The 19,568-nt window shown below is 46.8% G+C and overlaps 1 protein-coding gene across 1 annotated transcript in view; it reads right to left on the bottom strand.

Moving 5' to 3' along the window:
- The window catches only part of AKAP10 (A-kinase anchoring protein 10), a 39,082-nt gene extending 19,844 nt beyond the window's left edge, over nucleotides 1-19,238 (bottom strand). The window contains exons 1-2 of the mRNA XM_056865151.1: nucleotides 19,056-19,238; nucleotides 653-700 (exon numbers count right to left, since the gene is read on the bottom strand). Coding sequence (XP_056721129.1) covers nucleotides 653-700; nucleotides 19,056-19,077 — 70 coding nt within the window. The 5' untranslated portion in view covers nucleotides 19,078-19,238. The remainder of the gene's footprint in view (nucleotides 1-652; nucleotides 701-19,055) is intronic.
- Nucleotides 19,239-19,568: the final 330 nt, after the last annotated feature.

Raw genomic sequence — 19,568 nt, forward strand, 5'->3', positions numbered from 1 at the left:
CCAGAAGTTGGCTGTGACTTGATGGCACTTTCCACCACCACAGAAGGCAACACCCCAACTTATAGCACTTCCTTCTGTTATGGACTGGGGACCCCAACTGATGGCCCGGCTGCTGAACAAATTAATGCAGCCCCAAATATCAATGACAGTACAAATATTTTTTTTAAACTGTCCACAAAATCGTGTTTCCAAGAGGTAAGAAATTAAAATATCCTGCACGATATTAAACATAAACCAAACATGTTTCAGCATACTTGGTTTTGCTTGTCCTACTCCGGCGTGTTTTGTTAATACTTTGTGTCTTTAATTCTTGTGCACTTTAAATTCTGACCACTTTTAAAATTGTCATTTGCGTATTTAAGTCTGTGTTTTAATGTTGTTAATTTGGACTGCAACCTGGAGACTACTCTGCTGGCCGATGAGGAGATGAAGTAGGATCGAAACGATTTAGATAACTACCCTGAGGCATGCCTTCTGTCTGGACCTCTGTCAGTGTGGTTTTGATCAGCTTCCAGCAGATGTGGCAAAATACCCCACAGGACCCTGATAAGCTATGTGGGCCCCTGAGAATAAGGAAGTTGGTTCTCTGCTGCAAGGATAGCCCAGTCACCTGACTCCTTTGGCTCTTTTAAGCTGAAAGACCATTACTTACCTTTAATTGCCTTTGCTTCTGTTGCCTTTTCGTGCTCCTTGCTTTTCACTGTAAAACATAAAATGGTGATGTTGGGTATCTACTCAGAAGCTAGAGCATCATTAACTGCCCGTGGAAATAAAACATCAAGGTACACAAATTGCCCGCCACAAAAGTCAAAAGGCCTCTGAAGATGAGAAGATGCTTTATGCAGAGTCCAACAAACCCAGGACTGTGTGCACTGACTGGCAGGAACAGCTTTTTCGGCCCTGGCCCCCGCCTGGTGGAACTCTCTGTCGAATGAGACCTGGCCTTGCGGGACCTGGCTCAGTTCTGCAGGATCTGTAAGTCAGAGATGTTCTGTGGCCTGTGGTTGAGGGCAGTGACGGCTGCACAGCAGCTGGCCTCCCTTTCCTTACTTTTCCCCATCCGGCATAATCTGTTTTTGTATGTATGTGGCCGCCCTGAGCCTGGCTTGTGCAGGGAAAGGGCGGAGTAGAAACCGAACAAAATAAAGTAATAAAAAATAATATAAAGTAAAAATAAATACACAAATAAAATGTAAAAATCAAAATAAAAAAATTAAAAAAATTAAAAGTAAATAAATAAATAAAATGAGCAAGAGCCTTCAACTCAGCGGTCTTCAGGCTCCTGATTGCCACCCTGAGGCTGGTCATGGATCCCTTCCTGCTGAGTTATGAGCCCTGACAGAATTACATTTTGTTGTACTGCATTTTGGAAGGCCCGGCCAGACAGAAAACAACGGGGCCTGTCTTTGCATGCACACTAAGAGGAGCAGCAGGACAACTGTTATGTCCGTGAAAATCATATGGTAACCACCTTCATGGTATAAAGAGTACTGTATTCCCTTTGCTCGGGTGTGGCAGTCTCCCGACTCTGTTTGGTTTGGAGTCTGTGCACCCAGTTCTATTTCTTTGGCCAAAATAAAGAGCTGTAGTTTAACCCAACCTCCTCATTGTCTTCATTGGAATCTATGACAATTGGGGTCACAACACAACCAGGTGAGGCCACCTTAGTGGTGATGAGGACTCCCCTGCGGCTGGACCCTTAGCTCACTCCTCCCCAGGGGTCATTTCCTGTCCTCAGCTCTCCTGGTCTTCAGCCCAATGTCCTGGCCTTGACACTGGTGAGGTCCTAACTCCGTCTCCCCCTCTCATGTGGCTTGCAGGTCAGTGGGCCCAAGGTCTGGAAAGGTTGAAGACCACTGCTTTAACTAGAGGTGCCAAGGACTGAATCTGGGGCCTTATACAATTCAAAGCATGTGCTTGACTACAGAGCTGTGGGTCTTTCCTTGCCATTAGGAAGAAAGAGAAGTTGAGCCAAACAGGGATGACAGGAATCAAAATAACAAAAAGGTACGAGTTGCTACTGATCTGATGGCAAATGCCCTTTGAGGACTGGCAACTGCCACTTGCCACTTCCTTCCCCTCCATTAACACAATCCTGGCTCCTGTTTTACCACCTTAATTCAAGCTGAATCAGCCCTGCCACACTCCTCTTTGTGGTAAGAGGGGAAAAGCAGTGCAGTGCTATCAGGGCTGCTCCTCCTCTGGACCTTGAAAGACAGGAGAAAGAGCATGAGGGTGAAGCCAACTCACTGCTCTGAAGTGACAACTGCAGCTAGGATATGCCAGCGGAAGCTGCAAAAACAGCACTGCCCTGCAAGAGGGTGGGCAGGAAGTGGGCAGAGAGCGCTGCCAGGCACTTGGCACTTTCAATCTCCAGGCTCACCGGCATAAGTCCCTGGGGAATGGAAGATTCATCTCCTTACCCCACCCCGCAGGGCTTAGCCTGCCCTAGTCATCTGGAGCAATATGTTCTTCCGCACCTTTCCTCCCGCTCTGCTTTGTGCTGCACATGGTCTGGATTGTGCGCTCTGATCGAGGAGGTTGCGGCACAGCCTCGGTGCAGGGAGCCGGAGGAGGTGCCCTTCCCGATCCGGCAATCAATTAAGCAGTCAGCAAAACCATCAGACATATTTAGAAGCAAGCCCTATGCCATACGGTCAACAAGAATGTGGTGGGCTAGGAAGAAAGGTAGGTTACTGTCTTGACATTATACCAGTGTCATAGGAGCGCTCTGCCTAAGTCTTCAGAGCACGTAACATATATTATCTCAGTTAATCTTGCAACACTTTTGCAAGGTGGGCCAATGTTACCCTCATATTGCAGATTTGGGGGGGAAGAGTCTGGACAATTACAAAGCTTGCCTAGGACTACCCAGTGAGTTCATGCCTGAGGTGGGATTTGAACTGGGGGCTTCCACTTCATCCCCACTGCAAACTAGGCACCATCACAGGCTCCTTCACTGGCAATACTCCCAGTGCATTTTTGCCCTGAGCTGCATTCTTTGGACATGTCAGACTAATGTAACTTCTTATTGCTTGTCAGATTAATGTAGTTTCTCACTCACTGCACTGTTGGAACCTCTAATATGATGTTTGCTAAGCAGCATGTTACACGAACGGCCTTTGCCTCTGTCACAGGTGAGCACAAGTCACTGAATTTTTAAAATGCAAACAAACAAAACAGTTTACCATAATCATCTAAATGATAATTTCAGCCACGGCTGCTTCAATCTGCTCTCTAATCAGACAGACAAAGGTGAGAGCCAGCATGGTGTAGTGGTTAAGAGCAGTGAACTCTAATCTGGTGAACTGGGTTGGTTTCCCCACTCCTACACATGAAGCCAGCTGAGTGACCTTGGGCTAGTCACAGTTCTCTTAGAGCTCTCTCAGCCCCACCTACCTCACAAGGTGTCTGTTGTGGGAGGGGGAAGGGAAGGGGATTGTAAGCCGGTTTGATTCTTCCTTAAGTGGTAGAGAAAGTCGGCGTATAAAAACCAACTCTTCTTCTTCTTGGACTCTAAGGTGCAATTGGACTCGAATCTAGCTGTTCTACTGCAGACCAACATGACTACCCTCTGAAACTGCCCAATCAGGGAATCGTTTGGATCTTTACTGCCAGAGGGGGGGGCCTTCATTGCCTCTGGCAGCAAACATAAAGGAGAAGTGCCAGGAGAGCACGTGAAAGGCCACCCATTTATTGTGGCAGAAGCTTTTGTGGACTCGAGCCCACATCAAAGGCCAGTGGGGCTGCCATCCACAAAGGTTTGGGCCACAAGAAGTAGAAGCCTTTCCGGTGCCACAAGATTCCTTTGTTTCTGAAGATAAGAAGTTTAATCTTTTAGCTTTGGAAGGGGCATGAAAGGGACAGCATTTCTCATTCTGCTCCAGCAGCTTCATGAGTGAAGACCAGAACAAACCATGGTGCTCAAGGATCCCTCTGGTAGTAATCTGCGAGGCTGGTTTGCTGGTCAATACTAGTCAGGTTTCCCAGTATGATTTTCCATCACATATCTATCTGACGAGGTGGGCTGCGACTCATGAAAGCTTACATTGAAATGGATACTGTTTGTCATTTAGGTGCCACTGGCTTCTGGTTTTCTGCTATGTTGACTAAAAGGGCTACTCCTTTGCAAAGCCCATTATAGTCATTGAGCTAAGGTTCATAATACCTTCCAGAGCACTGGAAGCTCTTTGCCATGTTAATTTAATAAGCTGGGACAGACATTTTGTTGGACTCTAAGAGTGCAGACAGCAAGACAGCCTGCTCGAAACAGTTCTGGCCCCCAACAGCAAGATCTCCTCTTCCTTTATGTAAATTTATGTAAATTTACTTCAGGTAACTTTAGGTCTTCCTTGTTTGTTCCAGTTTCTCCTTTTCTACATCTGCCATGCTCGATCATGTACCACTAAAATCCCGGCCAAACAGACAACAGTTCTGAGTGAACTGGGCTCTAGGTCACAAAAGATTGCGTCCCCACTCCCCAATAAATCTGTTCCATCTTTAAGATGCAACAATATTCCTTTGAGTTTGTTGTGACTGTTCTAAAGTTCTGTGAATTTACACAAACAGCAAAACTTCATACCTTCCATTAAGAGTCACAGAGCTTCAAAAATACAAGGCACCCCCTAAAACACCCCCACCCACATACACTGTGGATTTCCAGCCATGTTCTTATGGGACCCTTAATCTTCAGGCAAAACAAAAGTAATGACTACAGGAGAATTACACAACTTTAAGGTTGACAATGAGGAAATTGAAATTGTTCAAGACTTTCTATTCCTTGGCTCCACCATCAACCAAAAGGGAGACTGCAGCCAAGAAATTAGAAGGAGATTGAGACTGGGAAGGGCAGCCATGGAGCTAGAAAAGATTTTGAAGTGTAAGGATGTGACTCTGGCCACCAAGACTAGATTAATTCATGCCATCATATTCCCTATTACTATGTATGGGTGTGAAAGCTGGACAGTGAAGAAAGCTGATAGGAAGAAAATAGATTCCTTTGAAATGTGGTGTTGGAGGAGAGTGTTACGGATTCCGTGGACTGCCAAAAAAACAAATCAGTGGGTTATAGATCAAATCAGGCCTGAACTGACCCTAGAAGCTAAAATGACTAAACTGAGGCTATCGTATTTTGGTCACGTCATGAGACGACAAGAGTAACTGGAAAAGACCGTCATGATAGGAAAAGTTGAGGGCAGCAGGAAAAGAGGAAGACCCAACAAGAGATGGATTGACTCAACAAAGGAAGCCACAGCCGCCAATTTGCAAGATCTGAGCAAGGCTGTCAAAGATAGGACATTATGGAGGACTTTCATTCATAGGGTCGCCATGAGTCAGAAGCGACTTGACGGCACTTAACACACACACAATCTTCAGGCAATAATACAGCTATGCTGTGTTCGCTAGAACAATTTTTATAGTACATGTGTGTGATACAGTGGTTTAATTCTTAACCACATCATCTTGTGAGTGCCACCAAGTGAAATAGTTGGGTATCTGTTCAGAGAGCTCAATGATACCCTGGATTTTTCACTGGCCCAGTTTAGGAAGCTACAGTCTTCCACTGCAAGAGGAGAGCATGCTTATGGTGGTATGAAATGCAGCCCTTTCGACAGAGCTTTACATAATTAACTGGCAAGGGTGGACTGGGACACCCAGCAGCTGGAAGGGAGGGAGGAGGCAGACCTAGGAAGGGAGACTGCTGAGGCGTTCCACTAGGAATTCAAAACATTTTCACAATTTCAGTGGTGCTTGAAGCAGATGCTCTTCGGGGCTGGGACAACACATTCCTACCTACTTTCTTCAACTCATAAGCTGCCTTTTGCAGGAAGCCAGAATCAGCAGCAACTGTGTATCTACTCTGGTATTCTTCTGCCTAGCTGGTCTTCTGCCTTCAGTCATGATTTTTTTTAAAATCCAAAATACAGGGCATCCCTAGCTTGTTCACTTGAGCAAGGTCAGGGGAGGGGCACTGCTCATTCACAAGCAGCTCAGAACTCTCTTGGCTGGGGGTGCTGAAGTATCTGGGAAACCCAACTCTTTTGCCACATTCCTTTGTTCAAGTGAGTATAATGTTGGGCCACAGAAGCCATGAAAAGGTCTGTGCCAGATGGCAAAAACAAACAGGACAGTTCTGAACAGTAATACCAAATTCCACAATATGTCCTGTAAAAGAGTAGCAACCTTCAGTCTTGGCTTAGAGGTCACGGAGGGACACGCTGTATTTATGAGATTTCCCCCCAAAGCAGTTTATGTGAATTTCAGACTACCAAGCAAGAATGCATTCTTGTTATTATTATTATAATGCCAATAAAGGTGAAACTGAAACTGACTACCAAGCAGTGGTGCTCTGCCCGGCAAGCAGAACGACCCTTTTCAGAAGGCCCCGTAGCCCCAACCCAGTATTTTTAAACGGGAAATGGGTTCTGCACAGCACAGCCTGTGGCATTAGCAGTTTGTCAGGCATCCTGCGGCAGGCCCACGATCTGTCAAGTCAGCACTTTATGTTTTCGCCAGAGGTTAGCACTTTCATTTTAGCAGGACAACTCAGACCTCGATTTGAGCCGCCCGGCTCATTCGTTTTCCCCTTGTTTTATGGGAGCCGTGAATTGCAACAGAAGGCACTGGGGAAATATTTATGGCCAGGCTTTTCTACAGAGATTCTGAACCATGTAGCTGCAAAAGGACAACTGTTAATAGAAAGCTGGGCAGGCCCTGGAATTGCCAACACAACACTGACTCTGTGCTGGGATGGGCCCGGCAGTGCAAACAGGGGCCCCAGTTCTTTTTCCTAGCAGATTTTAAACCGAAAAATGACCACAGATAGGCTGCTTTGGCTTTGGGTGGACCCAAGAAAACCAGTCTGGTGTTGTGGTTAGAGTGCTGGATTATGATCTGGGAGACCCAGGTTCGAATCCCCATTCTGCCATGGAAGCTTGGACCAGCCATTCTCTCTCTCAGCCTAATCTACCTCGCAGGGTTATTGCGAAAATAAACCTGAGAAAGGGAGAGTGTTGCAAGCCAATTTGGGTCCTCGCTGGGGAGAAAAGTGTGGTAGAAATAAGATTGCCAGCTCTGGGGCTGGGAATTCCTGGAGACTTGGGGAATGGAACTTGGGGAGCGGAGGGAACTCAGCAGAGTGCAATGCCATAACCCTCCAAAGCAGCCATTTTCTCCAGGGGAACTGATCTCTGTCACCCAGAGATCAGCTTTAATTGCAGGAGATCTCCAGGCCCCACATGGATGTTGGCAACCTAGGCACAAATTAAATAAATAAATGAATAAAATGGAGGAATGCATCACAGAATTCTGCACAAGATGCTGTTTGACCCCAATGCAGAGCTGGGACCCTCAACTCCGACTTCCATGGAATGGGTTTTTCCCAATACCTAACCAGTTAGTATACAACTATTACCTGCACTTGCCCGTAATGCCACTATGTCATCGCTTCTTAATTACTGGCTTGCTACCAGTAATAAGGGCTTCATGCCACCACCTCCAGCTGCCCACATTTCCAGTTACACCTAAATATTTCTGCAAAGCTGTCAGCCTCCAGCCTACCAAAATAGGAACAACAGAATATGGAAGGCAGTTAAGCTTAGTGTAGCTGCTCTCTTACAGACGCCCTGTCTGCTTCTCTAATATGTCTATCTTGCCCTTCCACCAATGAGGTCAGGTGTACCTCATTTGTCCCTTCCTCACTGACATGGAAAAGTTAAAAAAATGTCTAAACTTGCAGCTGACACGGGCTGCTCTGATTTTTAAAAGAAACCGAAGAACTCTGCATAGCATGAATGTTTTGCTATAAAGAAATGCCCACTTCAAAATCACATCCAGACAAGTTATTCCCCTCCCCCGCCAGAGATGTAACATTTCCATAAATTTTGAAGCCATGGGAAAAAACCTGGAGAGATGGTGAGAGCTGCAAACGGCAGCACCCTGTGCTACTTTAGGGCATGTCTCTTCGTTTTGGCCATCCAAAAGGAATAGAAAATTGTCAAATATATAAACAAAAATATGCAGAAAACCGGTAAATTGTCCATAGTAAACAAAAGTGTATTTGGATAGAAGGCATTAGCAGCACATTTGCATACTGAACTAGCCAGCGGGGTATCATTACAGTATAGCATTAATTGTGGACAAAACCAGGCATTTTTAATAATAAATACCATATTTACTAGAAAGGAAGACCACCTTTAAAATGATATATACACACACAAAAGTATTGGACATATCTGTAGCTAGTATGACAACCCTCTCTTTTTTATGTCGTAATAACTGTGAAAAAAACTAGTCTTGCATATGAGTAAATACACTATATCGTTTAAAATGCTGGGTTGGATCCAACACAGTGTTTACACAGACAAACCTTCTGGGAATCAGAAGCAGGATTTCGGGGAGCATTTTGGGCAGCTATGGATAGGAGGAGTTGAGAAGGTTGAGCTCCTTGGGCTGGATTCAACCCAGAAACGCTGTGCTGGATCCAACCCAGCATGTCTGTCTATGGTATAAATAAGAATTATTGTTTTCTAATGCTGCAGAGTGTCTTACACAGAAGTCTTTATGAGCCAGTAAAACGGCTTCTTAGAAAGCCTTTCGAATGTTTAAAAAAATCAACATATTTCATAGGAGTTTTTTAGTTTTTCTTCCCCAAATCTCAAATTATTGGGGCAGGGGTGGAGTTTGAAAAAATCATCAAGAAAACAACTCACCTCCTCAATTTTTCTGTTTTTTCCCCCTTGGGCCTTCACACATTTTTACTTCTATGCCATCAATAGCCCACAGATGGCCAACAGATGCATATGCCACGTACATCATTAACACCTAAAGCCTGCTTACTTGCAGACATCTCAGACCAGTGATGGCGAACCTTTTAGAGACCGAGTGCCCAAACTGCAACCCAAAACCCACTTATTTATCGCCAAGTGCCAATACAGCAATTTAACCTGAATACTGGACATTATTGCTAGGGTTGCCAGGTCTCCAGCCACCACCTGGAGGTTGGCAGCCCTAGTAGGGGAAGGGGGAGGGATGGAGAAAGGAAGGAACTGGGAGAGGAAAGAGAATGAAGGAACTGGGGAAGGAAGGAAGGAAGGGGGGAGGGAAAGAAAGAAAGAAGGAAGGAACTGGAAAAGGAAAGAGAAGGAAGGAACGGGGGAAGAAACGATGTAAGGAAGGAAGGAAGTGTCCTGGGTCGGGCCTCAAGCCCCACCCAGGACTTGCTCCAGGATGCACACCCGAAGTTCTCCCCCCCCCCCCCTTACCGTCAGCTCTGGGGAGGCGGCGAGGCGACGGCGCGGGACGGCGGAGACGTTGGGCCCCGGCGCGGCGGCATTGGGCACCTGCTGTCGGGGGCAGGGGAAGAGGGAGCAGCGAGAGCGAGGGCGAGCTCGCCAACACTTGCGACCTTAGGGGGCGGGGAGGGAGAAGGCAGAGGCCACGCAGCCATGCCCAAGCCGGAGGACTCGAGGGTGGCTCCGGCTACCCCACAAGCTTACCGCAGGAGTCAGGGACGAGCGCGAACGGGGGAGAGGGGGAGGACAGCGGGAGATAGCAGGCCTTTCTCCGTCGGACGCGCGGCTGTTGAGGGGCCGCCTGGCCCTCCACGAGCGCCCGGAGGAGGAGGCGGGTGAAAACGGCAGGGGGAGAGGCACCTGAGGAGGAGGACGATGGCAGCGGCAGCCTGGAGCTGGACTGCTGGGAGCCGCCTGAGGGGGGCAAGGAGGAGGAAGGCGGTGAGGAGGAGGCCCGGCCTCGTTGCTGCTGGCCTCCCCGCTGCCTATCAGCTGTTGCGGGGCAAGAGGGGGGGAAGAGGAAGAAGCCAGCCGCGTGCGTGAGAGGCAGGAAGCTGACGTGCCGACGCACGCACGGGGGGGGGGGGGAGCTCAGCTGAGAGAGGGAGGGGCACAGACGACCCAGGAGGCCTTTTGGAGCTCACCCACGCGTGCCGGCAAAGAGGGCTACGCGTGCCGGAAGTGGCACGCGTGCCATAGGTTCGCCAACACGGTCTCAGACGGTCTGTGGGATTTCCAGTAGAGATATTCAGACTGAAATGTTGTCAGTCACTTGAAAACCAGAGGCTGCTGACTGAAACCAGGGGATAAACACTAGGGTTAAGAAAGGTATTTTCTAAGGGGGCCATGTTTGGTGTAAGAACATGCAAACCTTTGAAATCCAATCCAGTGAAGTGTTTGTCTGTATGAAGAGCTCTGTGGAACTCAAAAGTCTGCATATGGCTTATCAACATAAGTTGGCCCAATGAAATAAATACCAATGAAATAAATACCACACACATGGTTAAGCCAGTTAGCTTATCGTCTGTTCCGGGTAAATTGGTGGAAAGCATTATTAAAGATAGAATTGTCAAGCACATAAAAGTGCAAGGTCTGCTGGGCAAAACCCAACATGACTTCTGTAAGAGTAGGTCCTGTCTCACTAACCTATTAGTGTTTTTTGAAAGCGTCAATAAGCATGTGGACAGGAATGAGCCTGTGGATATTGTGTATTTGGATTTCCAAAAAGCTTTTGACAAAGTCCCCCACCAAAGACTGCTAAGCAAACTTCATAGTCATGGGACAAGAGGACAAGTCCTCTTATGGCTTGAGAGCTGGCTGAAAAATAGGAAGCAGAGTAGGAATCAATGGTCAGTTCTCCCAATGGCAGGATGTGAGCAGTGGGATGCCTCAGGGATCTGTGTTGGGACTGGTGCTTTTCAACCTGTTCATCAATGACCTGGAGTTGGGGTTAAACAGTGAAGTAGCAAGTTTGCAGATGACACCAAATTATTTAGGGTGGTTAAAACAAATTCGGACTGTGAAGAGCTCCAGAAGGATCTCTGCATACTGGAAGAATGGGCATTAAAATGGCAAATGAGATTCAAAATGAATAAGTGTAAAGTGATGCATATTGGGGCAAAAAAATCCCAACTTCACATATACACTGATGGGATCTGTGCTGGGAGCGACAGACCAAGAAAGGGATCTTGGGGTGGTAGTGGATAGCTCAATGAAGATGTCAACCCAGTGTGCGGCTGCTGTAAAAAAGGCAAATTTCATGCTGGCCCTAATTAGACGAGGAATCGAGAATAAAACTGCTGATATCATATTGCCCTTGTACAAATCTATGGTGAGACCACACTTGGAATACTGTGTACAGTTCTGGTCACCACACCTAAAAAAGGATATTACAGAGTTTGAGAAGGTGCAGAAAAAAGAACAACCAAAATGATTAGGGGACTAGAGCAACTGTCCTATGGGGAGCGGTTAAGATGCTCAGGGCTGTTTAGCTTGGAAAGAAGGCGGCTGAGGGGAGACATGATAGAGGTCTATAAAATTATGCATGGTTTGGAGAGAGTGGACAGGGAGAAGTTTTTCTCCCTCTCCCTTAATACTAGAACACGGGGTCATCTGCTAAAGCTGGAGGGTGAGAGATTCAAAACAGATAAAAGGAAGTATTTTTTCACACAACGCACAGGTAAATTGTGGAACTCCCTGCCCCAGGATGTGGTGATGGCTGCCAGCTTGGAGGGCTTTAAGAGGGGAGTGGACATATTCATGGAGGAAAGGGGTATTCATGGCTGCTAGTAAAAATGGATTCTAGTCATGCTGCATACCTATTCTCTCTAGTATCAGAGGAGCATGCCTATTATTTTGGGTGTGGTAGAACACAGGCAGGATGGTGGTGCTGCACTCGTCTTGTTTGTGGCTTCCTAGAGGCACCTGGTTGGCCACTGTATGAACAGACTGCTGGACTTGATGGGCCTTGGTCTGATCCAGCAGGGCCTTTCTTATGTTCTTATGCTTTGGCTGTCATCTTTATGAAGCACAATGCGGCTAGAAGTTGTCAAAATCTGTCAAGTCTCAGACAGACATCTACCCTGGTCTGAGAGCCATGTGACAATGCTCCTTTTCTTTAAAAAGGTTTTCAGAAAAACCATATTCATGGAAAGATAGTGAAAAGTGTGTAGCATGTGTGGGGGCGTGTCCCAGCCTAGCTTTCCCCCTGGATTTTATACTGCACTTGACCCAAGAAGTTCAGAGTGACAACCAGTTCCCTCCCCGCTCCCCAATTCCATCCTCTCAGCCTGTGTGGCTGGCTACGGAAATGATTGGCTCAAGGTCACCCAGCAAGCTTCATGGCAGAGTGGGGATTTGAACCTGAGTTGCCCTAGTCCTGACCCCCTTAAATTCTATACCAGACCTTTAGGCCAGGCTTGTATTTCAGCCTCCAGAATTATGTGTGACCATATTTTCAAATTATTGCTACCACAAAAAATACTTGGCCCCATAATGAAATTTCTAAGTGCTTTGGCAACATGGCGCCTAGGATTTGTCAAGCCCTGCTCTACTCCACACTAGCTCTCTAAAATATTAGCTTGCTACACGAGGACAGCTTTTGACACGGGGAAGCATCTAAACATGTAATTCCTCACCTGTTTTTGAAGCAATTACACCCCATGCAGGTTTTTGCCACAGGCCAATTTGATGCCACGTGTGAGCTATGAAATGGCAGAGAGCATTTTGCCCTCTGGCTATGTTGTGGGGTCTACACAACGGTCTCACATGAAACTGGATTATACTGAATCAGACCCTTGGTCCATCAAAGTCAATATTGACTACTCAGAGCAGCAGCGGCTCTCCAGGGTCTCAGGCAGAGGTCTTTCACATCACTTACTTGCCTAGTCCCTTTAACTGGAGATGCCGGGGATTGAACCTGGGACCTTCTGCATGCAAAGCAGAGGCATTACCACTGAGCCACAGCCTCTCCTATTCCTGAGGATGGAATTGGGTTCTAGCAATGCAAGACTCGCCAGCAACCCACAGAGCAAACTTAGTTTGCAGCAATGTCACAGTATGCCTTTTCAGTGGCTTTCAACATTTAGGCTTTGAGAAGCCTGCCTTTGGAAAACTCTGGCAGATAAAAACTGGGCGTTACATTTACATTTAGGTCTCTCTCAAGTCTGTTGACATTTTTGTTATTGAGTATCTCAGCAACATTCACTGGTCTGGAGCGATAACACAGTTTAATTGGAAGTTTTCTGCAGATATCTCATTGTTTTACAGTCAGGGCAGGCAACATAGAAGAAAGATCCAAACACCAAGCTTTTTCCTCTTGGAGACTTTCTCTGCTCTTTTCCCCCTAGGCAAGACTACTGCCAAGATATTAGAAGCCAGGAGAGAAATCTTGGCAGGACATGGCAGTTGTATGTTGCTACCCACAGAACTGAATTTGTTTCCCCACTCCTACACATGAAGCCAGCTGGGTGATCTTGGGCAAGTTACAGCTCTGTTAGAGCTCTCTCAGCCCCACCTACCTCACAGGGTGTCTGTTGTGGGGAGGGGAAGGGAAGGCGATTGTAAGCCGGTTTGAGTCTCCCTTAAATGGTATAGAAAGTCACGATATAAAAACCCACTCCTTCTTCTTCGAGAGCCTTCCCATCTTGCCACAGCTCTTTGAGTTACATTTCATATGAATAACCTCTCCACCTGGGTTATTCACAGCCACTGAAAAGCAGACCAGTTACAAAGGTCTTTCTGTAAAACATTCCTGTAAAACAATGGAGGGTTAGCAAGCCTCCAGAACATGGCTGAAGGATCAGAGAAACTTTCAGCTGGCCTACCATGAAGGGTAGTTGCGAGGATCAAATGATGGAGAAGAGAACAATGTAAGTCACTCTGGGTCCCCACTGGAGAGAAAGCCAAGGTGTATATGAAATAAATTAATAAAGACTGGAAGACTACTTACTTCCTCATAAGAACCTCCCCTGCCATGTTGAAGGATACAGTGACATTTATGTAAACTACGGACGGAAGCTTTTTGAAGATCTTGGTGAAAAGTAAACATCCATGTTGCTGTAACCCTTACCCACAGTTAAAGGCAATAAGGAAAATGTATAGTGAAAGAGAGCAGGGGTTTGCATAATGCAGTCCCAGAGCCCACTCATCTGACTGTGGTTAAGGGATCAGCTGTGTTATGCCTGTCCTGGGGAAGAGGGCAGCCATAATTTCCACCAGATTGGCCACAAAAAAAGCTCCTCTTGAGTATGGTTTTCTGTTGAACTAACTCAGGAGCAAATACTGGTGAGCCATAAAAGAGGATGACTTTCAGGCAAAGTCAGACACTTGAAAACCAGTTGGACTGCTGCTTTGTAACATGGGATGCAATTTCTCTCAAAAGCCTGTCCCACGCAGATTGGGAACATGCATTACACAATCAGCAATATATTGACACAATCTTAAAGCATCAACAGGCACAGCTTATTATTTCCTCTTTCTATAATTAGACCAACATTGCACCCACTTGGAGAAGACAAAAACGTGAGGGTTTACATGCAATCCATTCCTGAAACAAGGCATTTGTTCCAACCAAACGTTTGCTACTCTTCACTATTCGATGACTGACTGAGCAACTTCAAAAATGGAGGAAGAAAAGTCATTCATATTCGTATCCTGTTTTTCCTCCAAAGAGCTCAAGGTGGTTAAAAAGGGTGGTGACCCATCCATTTTTTGCCCCTCTATCCCAGGATGGTAGGTTTAGGCAACAGTAACTTTCCCAAAACTACCTAAGTGAACTGGGGATAGCTGGATGGATGGAACTTACTAGCCTACAACAAGCATTACTTTCTGGTACACACATACAGTCAACTGGGGGGGAAAGGGGGGGGGACATCTCCTTCCAGCTTACAGAAACTTCCTTGCAAAATTGCATACCTGCAGTTCACACTCACCACAGGTGAGTAGGGAAAGTGAATATTTACAAGCCTATCTCTTGCTATGGCATACCAGATCTCATGAAAGCAACCCTGAAGAATGGGAAGCACTTTGTAAAAATATCACCCGGGGAGCTGAACACCAACCACTACTCTGCCTCGAGGACTGTGACCCTACACAGGCTTGCCAATCCAGGTCAAAGAGTCATAAGGGATCAGGATGTATTTTGAAATAGTTTGTAAATCCTCTGGCCAATGGGCCCTTGAGCCCCAGAAGATCAAACAGCAGATGAGAGAGCCACACTGTAATCAATCAATCAACTTTTCTCAGTAGTATTGCCTGCATCTTTTCTGGGAACAGTCCTCTCCTATGTTTGCTGTAGAACATATTTGGCTTTAGATTTAAGGGCACTCAGTGTAACATATGCAGGTACCAGAACACATCTCGGGTTACATGAGTTTTGTGCACATTTAATATTCAGTTTGAAAACCACAATCCTTGGCTGTTACCGCACTAGGTATTCCCAGCGATGTATTAAGAGTTTGAAAACGTTATAAAAAATACTGTTTGCACTTTGTTTGGCCCCTTTAGCTGTGAAGACGTCTTCCAACCATTTTTTAGCCGTAGCATCCAAAAACCCTTTTAAAGCGATGTTTTTTTATAACATTTCCAAACTCTTGATACATCGCTGGGAATACCTAGTGCGGTAACAGCCCTTGTTTATATTGCTTGAAATAATCTCTCTCTGTGACACCAAGAACTTATGCAATTGCCTCTTTGAAGACAGAAGGCCAGATCAGTCTTGCAACCCAATGAATTACTCATGAATCAGAAAGACAAGATTCCTAAAATGAACACACTGCCCAAGGCTTTGAGCTTTATACTACCCCGGCAAGCTTTTAGACTTCTGCTGAATGAAGAAGCAATTAGGAAGTGTCCTCTAGTTGAATGACTGTTCACTGACTTCAGCCTCTGAATATAATTCAGACTCCCCTGTTGTCATTCAGAAGCTCTGAGAACAATGAAGTTGCCATTTGAAGACTAAGAACCAGCTTCACCAGGTCAACTCTCCTCCATGGCTTTCCTGTGGTTCTGGGAAGCTTTGAGGCTAGGAGAGCTGCAGCAAAAGCCAAATGCTCTGAGGCAACCACCGAGACAAAAACCAGGACGCTCAAGGACATACACGTGCATCCTCTGACATGAGACTTAAAAGCTAAGCTATAAAGGCCAGAACCACAGGGATATGCTCATTCAGAGAGAACCCTCACACTGCTTTTTTACAGCCCATGATGTCTTTGCTGCCAACTCTATCCCCACAGACACACCTTTTGTTGTCCTGGTTGCAACGTCTCTGCTAACGAGGGGGGCACCCCAAGATTTGGGGTCATGCATTAGTTCCACTTCTTCCTGATCTGAGGTTTCCTGGCAAGCATTGTCTGATCTACACATGCAGCAGAACAAGATGGTGAAGTGCTGAGACTATAGAAATAATGGTACCAGTTCAGAATAAAGGTGAGAGAGTAGAACATAAGAGCCCTGGTAGATCAGACCAGTAGTCCACCTAGTCCAGCAGCCAATCAGTTAGCCAGGGGGACCATCAAACAGGACACACAGGCCAATGTTTCAATGTTCATCAATAATTCCCTTTAAATAGAAAACTAGCACAGCATGCAAAGATCTAGGTTAGAAATGCTCTCCCTAAGGTGCTATTTTATTTATTGGAGCTTTAATTCATGGGCACATTAAAATGTGGCTCTCCTATATGAAGACATAAGTGGTTCAGCCCAATCCACCACCTCACTTGGCTGAATACATAGACCAGGCCTGCATCTTTTAGTTTGCTGATAGATTGCTGTGAAAAAAGAAGCAAGACTTTCCAACGGCCTCCAATGCATCCCACAACATACAGGATGAGACTAGGCCACTGAACTTGGGCAGGGGACAACCACAGATTGGGGCTAGCGATCCAGATCAGCAAAAAGCCCCTGCTCCTTTTGCTTTTCCTGTCTTTTGACCTGTCCTAGCAGACATCCAACTTTCACCTTTTGCCTCACCCTGAGGCAGTGTAACCCTACACATCCTGAACACCTTCTGAAATTTCCTCCCTGGTGCTGTGTGCTTGATTCTTTGGTACACCAGCCCAAATCTCCGTGGCCACTTGATTCTTTTACCCTTCACCAACTCTCCCCTTCAATACCTTCTGTCTACTCACATTCTGCCTCACAGAATGGCACGTCCACCATCAACTTGACCTCATTCCATTCACTAAAATGTTTGGCTGCCCTCCCCTAGCCATACACTAAGATTCCCTCTGTCACCCAGCTCCCCCACACATGAATCAAACTGTCTCCAATCACCAAACTCCCAGGATACCAACACTCCATCCCCATCCTGGTCTCCTCTTCTCAGCCTATATTTATCCATTTCTCACATGCTCATTCTTCTTCAATCCCCATATCCAGACTGCCTCATTTTACCAATCCCGCAATTCATATACTCTTAAGAACCAGAGCATCGATTTTACATGCAGAAGGTGCTGCGAGCAATGCCCAGCATCTCCAGTTAGCAGATCTCAGGTGACTGGATTGGGAAAGTCCCAGGAGGGCCATTGCCAGTGAAGTTGATAAGATTTGAACTAGATGGAGCAGTGGCCTACTTTGGAGGAAAACTGCATTACACCCTCAAAGTAGGGTGGTCTGTAGATCAGCAGCAGAGCACCAACTCTGCATTTAGAAGATCCCAAGTCCAATCTCCAGCTTAAAGATCTCAGATGTCAGGAAAAAGGCCTTTCTGCATCTGAGATCCAGGAGAGCTGCGGCTAGTCAGCACTAAACTACACGGATTTGTGTTTTTTCCTCCGTTTTAACCAGCTTCATATTTAGCTCTAAGTTCAGGAGCAGAGAGCATCAGTGATGCAGTCCCTGGCATCTTCCACGGAGGGCACTCGGTTGGTGGGAAGGGCCTTTCTCTGCCTAAGAGTCTGGAAGTGAGATAGCCATCAGCCTGAGAAAATTATTCTGAACTTGGTGGACCAATGGTTTAACTTGGCTTAAGCCAACTTCCTCTTAAGGACACATGAACACATGAGGCTGCCTTCTACTGAATCCAGACCCTTGGTCCATCACAGTCAGTATTGGCTACTCAGACCAGCAGCGGCTGTCCAGGGTCTCAGGCAGAGGTCTTTCACATCACCTACTTCCCTAGTCCCTTTAACTGGAGATGCCAGGGACTGAACCTGGGACCTTCTGCATGCCAAGCAGATGCTCTACCACTGAGCCAGGTGGGCCAGGAGTCCAAAGCTTTTTTTTTTAAATAAATTTTATTGGTTTTTAAAACTATAAATTCTTCATAATTTTAACAACAATTTAGAACTAATGTCAAAATCACGATTACATCAATTGTTGTCTTGATTACAAGTGAACATAAAAAAAAAACAAATTGACTTCCCCACCACCTCCGTCTACCTCTTAATAAAGTATTACAATCCATCGTTAATATATTCTGATCCTAATATTAATCTCATTATAAAGTTTCATATCATATAAAGTTTTACATTCTGGATCAGAGTAAAGAGTGACTTTCCATTTTTCTCAAATCTTATACATTTTCACAATAATTCATCCAGGCCTCCCATTTTCCCATAAATTGTTAATTATCTCTTTGATTTAATATATCATATTAATTTCTCCATCTCCACCAGCTGGCCAGGAGTCCAAAGCTTGATGGCAGACCACCTGTTTTGCATGCAAAAGATCTCAGGTGCAGTCCCCAGCACTTCCAGTGTTGGAAAAGCCCCTAGAGAGCCACCATCGAGCCTAGGGGGCAAGACTGAGCCAGAACCACTGATATTATCCAGCTCGGTCTGAGGCAGGAGCATAAAGCTGAAGAACCGCAGCCGAGTGGCAAGACACCTGTTTTATGTACAGAAAATGCCAGGTGCAGACTTGGCATCTCCAGCACCAGGTGTGGTACAGCGGTGAGACTAGGACCTGGGAGAGCAAGTTTATAATCCCCAATCTGCCAGGTGACCTTGGGCCAGGTGTACACCCTTAGCCCAAACTGCCTCCCAGGGTTGTGGAGAGGATAAAACGGAGGAGAACGAAGTAAGCCGCTTTGGGTACCCATTAGGGAGAAAAGTGGGGTACAGATGTAAGTAAATAAGGTGTTGGGGAATTCTGGTGCAGACAGAACAGGTATCGCTGAGCTGGTGGGGCTGAGGTGGGAAATGCCCCCCTCCCCCAGCCAGGCCTCCTTCCCAACTGCCTCCCCCCCTCCCCCACGCAGACCCCTCCTCATGGGTGACCCCGCCTCGCCTGGCCCCTTCCCTTCCCCTCCCGCCCTCGCTACCTCTCCGCTTGAAGAAAGACATGGCGGCGCGGGCCAAGGCGGGCCAGGCCCGTGTCTTCCTCAGGGGTCGTGCGGCGCCTTCCTCCTGCCGGTCCCGCCGCCACCTCCCGCGCCCCACACCGAGGAGGCGGCAGCGACCGCCGCCATGTTGTCAACAACCGCCGAGCCGATTCCTTCTTCCGGGAGGGAACGGTTGAGGAACCGCAGAGCATGTCGGGAGAAGGAAAAAACGGTAACCGCCGGCCGGCCTCTTGCCCTCAAGCGACATGGCGGCTTTGGCCTCGCGAGGCGACAAAAGCGCGGAAAGGAGTGACGGGAGAGTTCGGGCGGAGGCAAAGGAAACAAATCGGGTAGGGTGGCGCGTGGGGGGCGGCGGCAGCCATTTTGGAAGAGGGCACGTTGACTTAAAGTTGGGCGGGGCGAAGTTCTTAGGAAAAGGCGAGTTCCCCCCAACAGTGACAACACAAATCGCCATCTTGTGTAAGGGCAGAGGACACGCCGGTTGGTTAGATA

This window comes from Euleptes europaea, chromosome 19 (genome assembly GCF_029931775.1).
Source record: "Euleptes europaea isolate rEulEur1 chromosome 19, rEulEur1.hap1, whole genome shotgun sequence".
Taxonomy (NCBI): Eukaryota; Metazoa; Chordata; class Lepidosauria; order Squamata; family Sphaerodactylidae; genus Euleptes; species Euleptes europaea.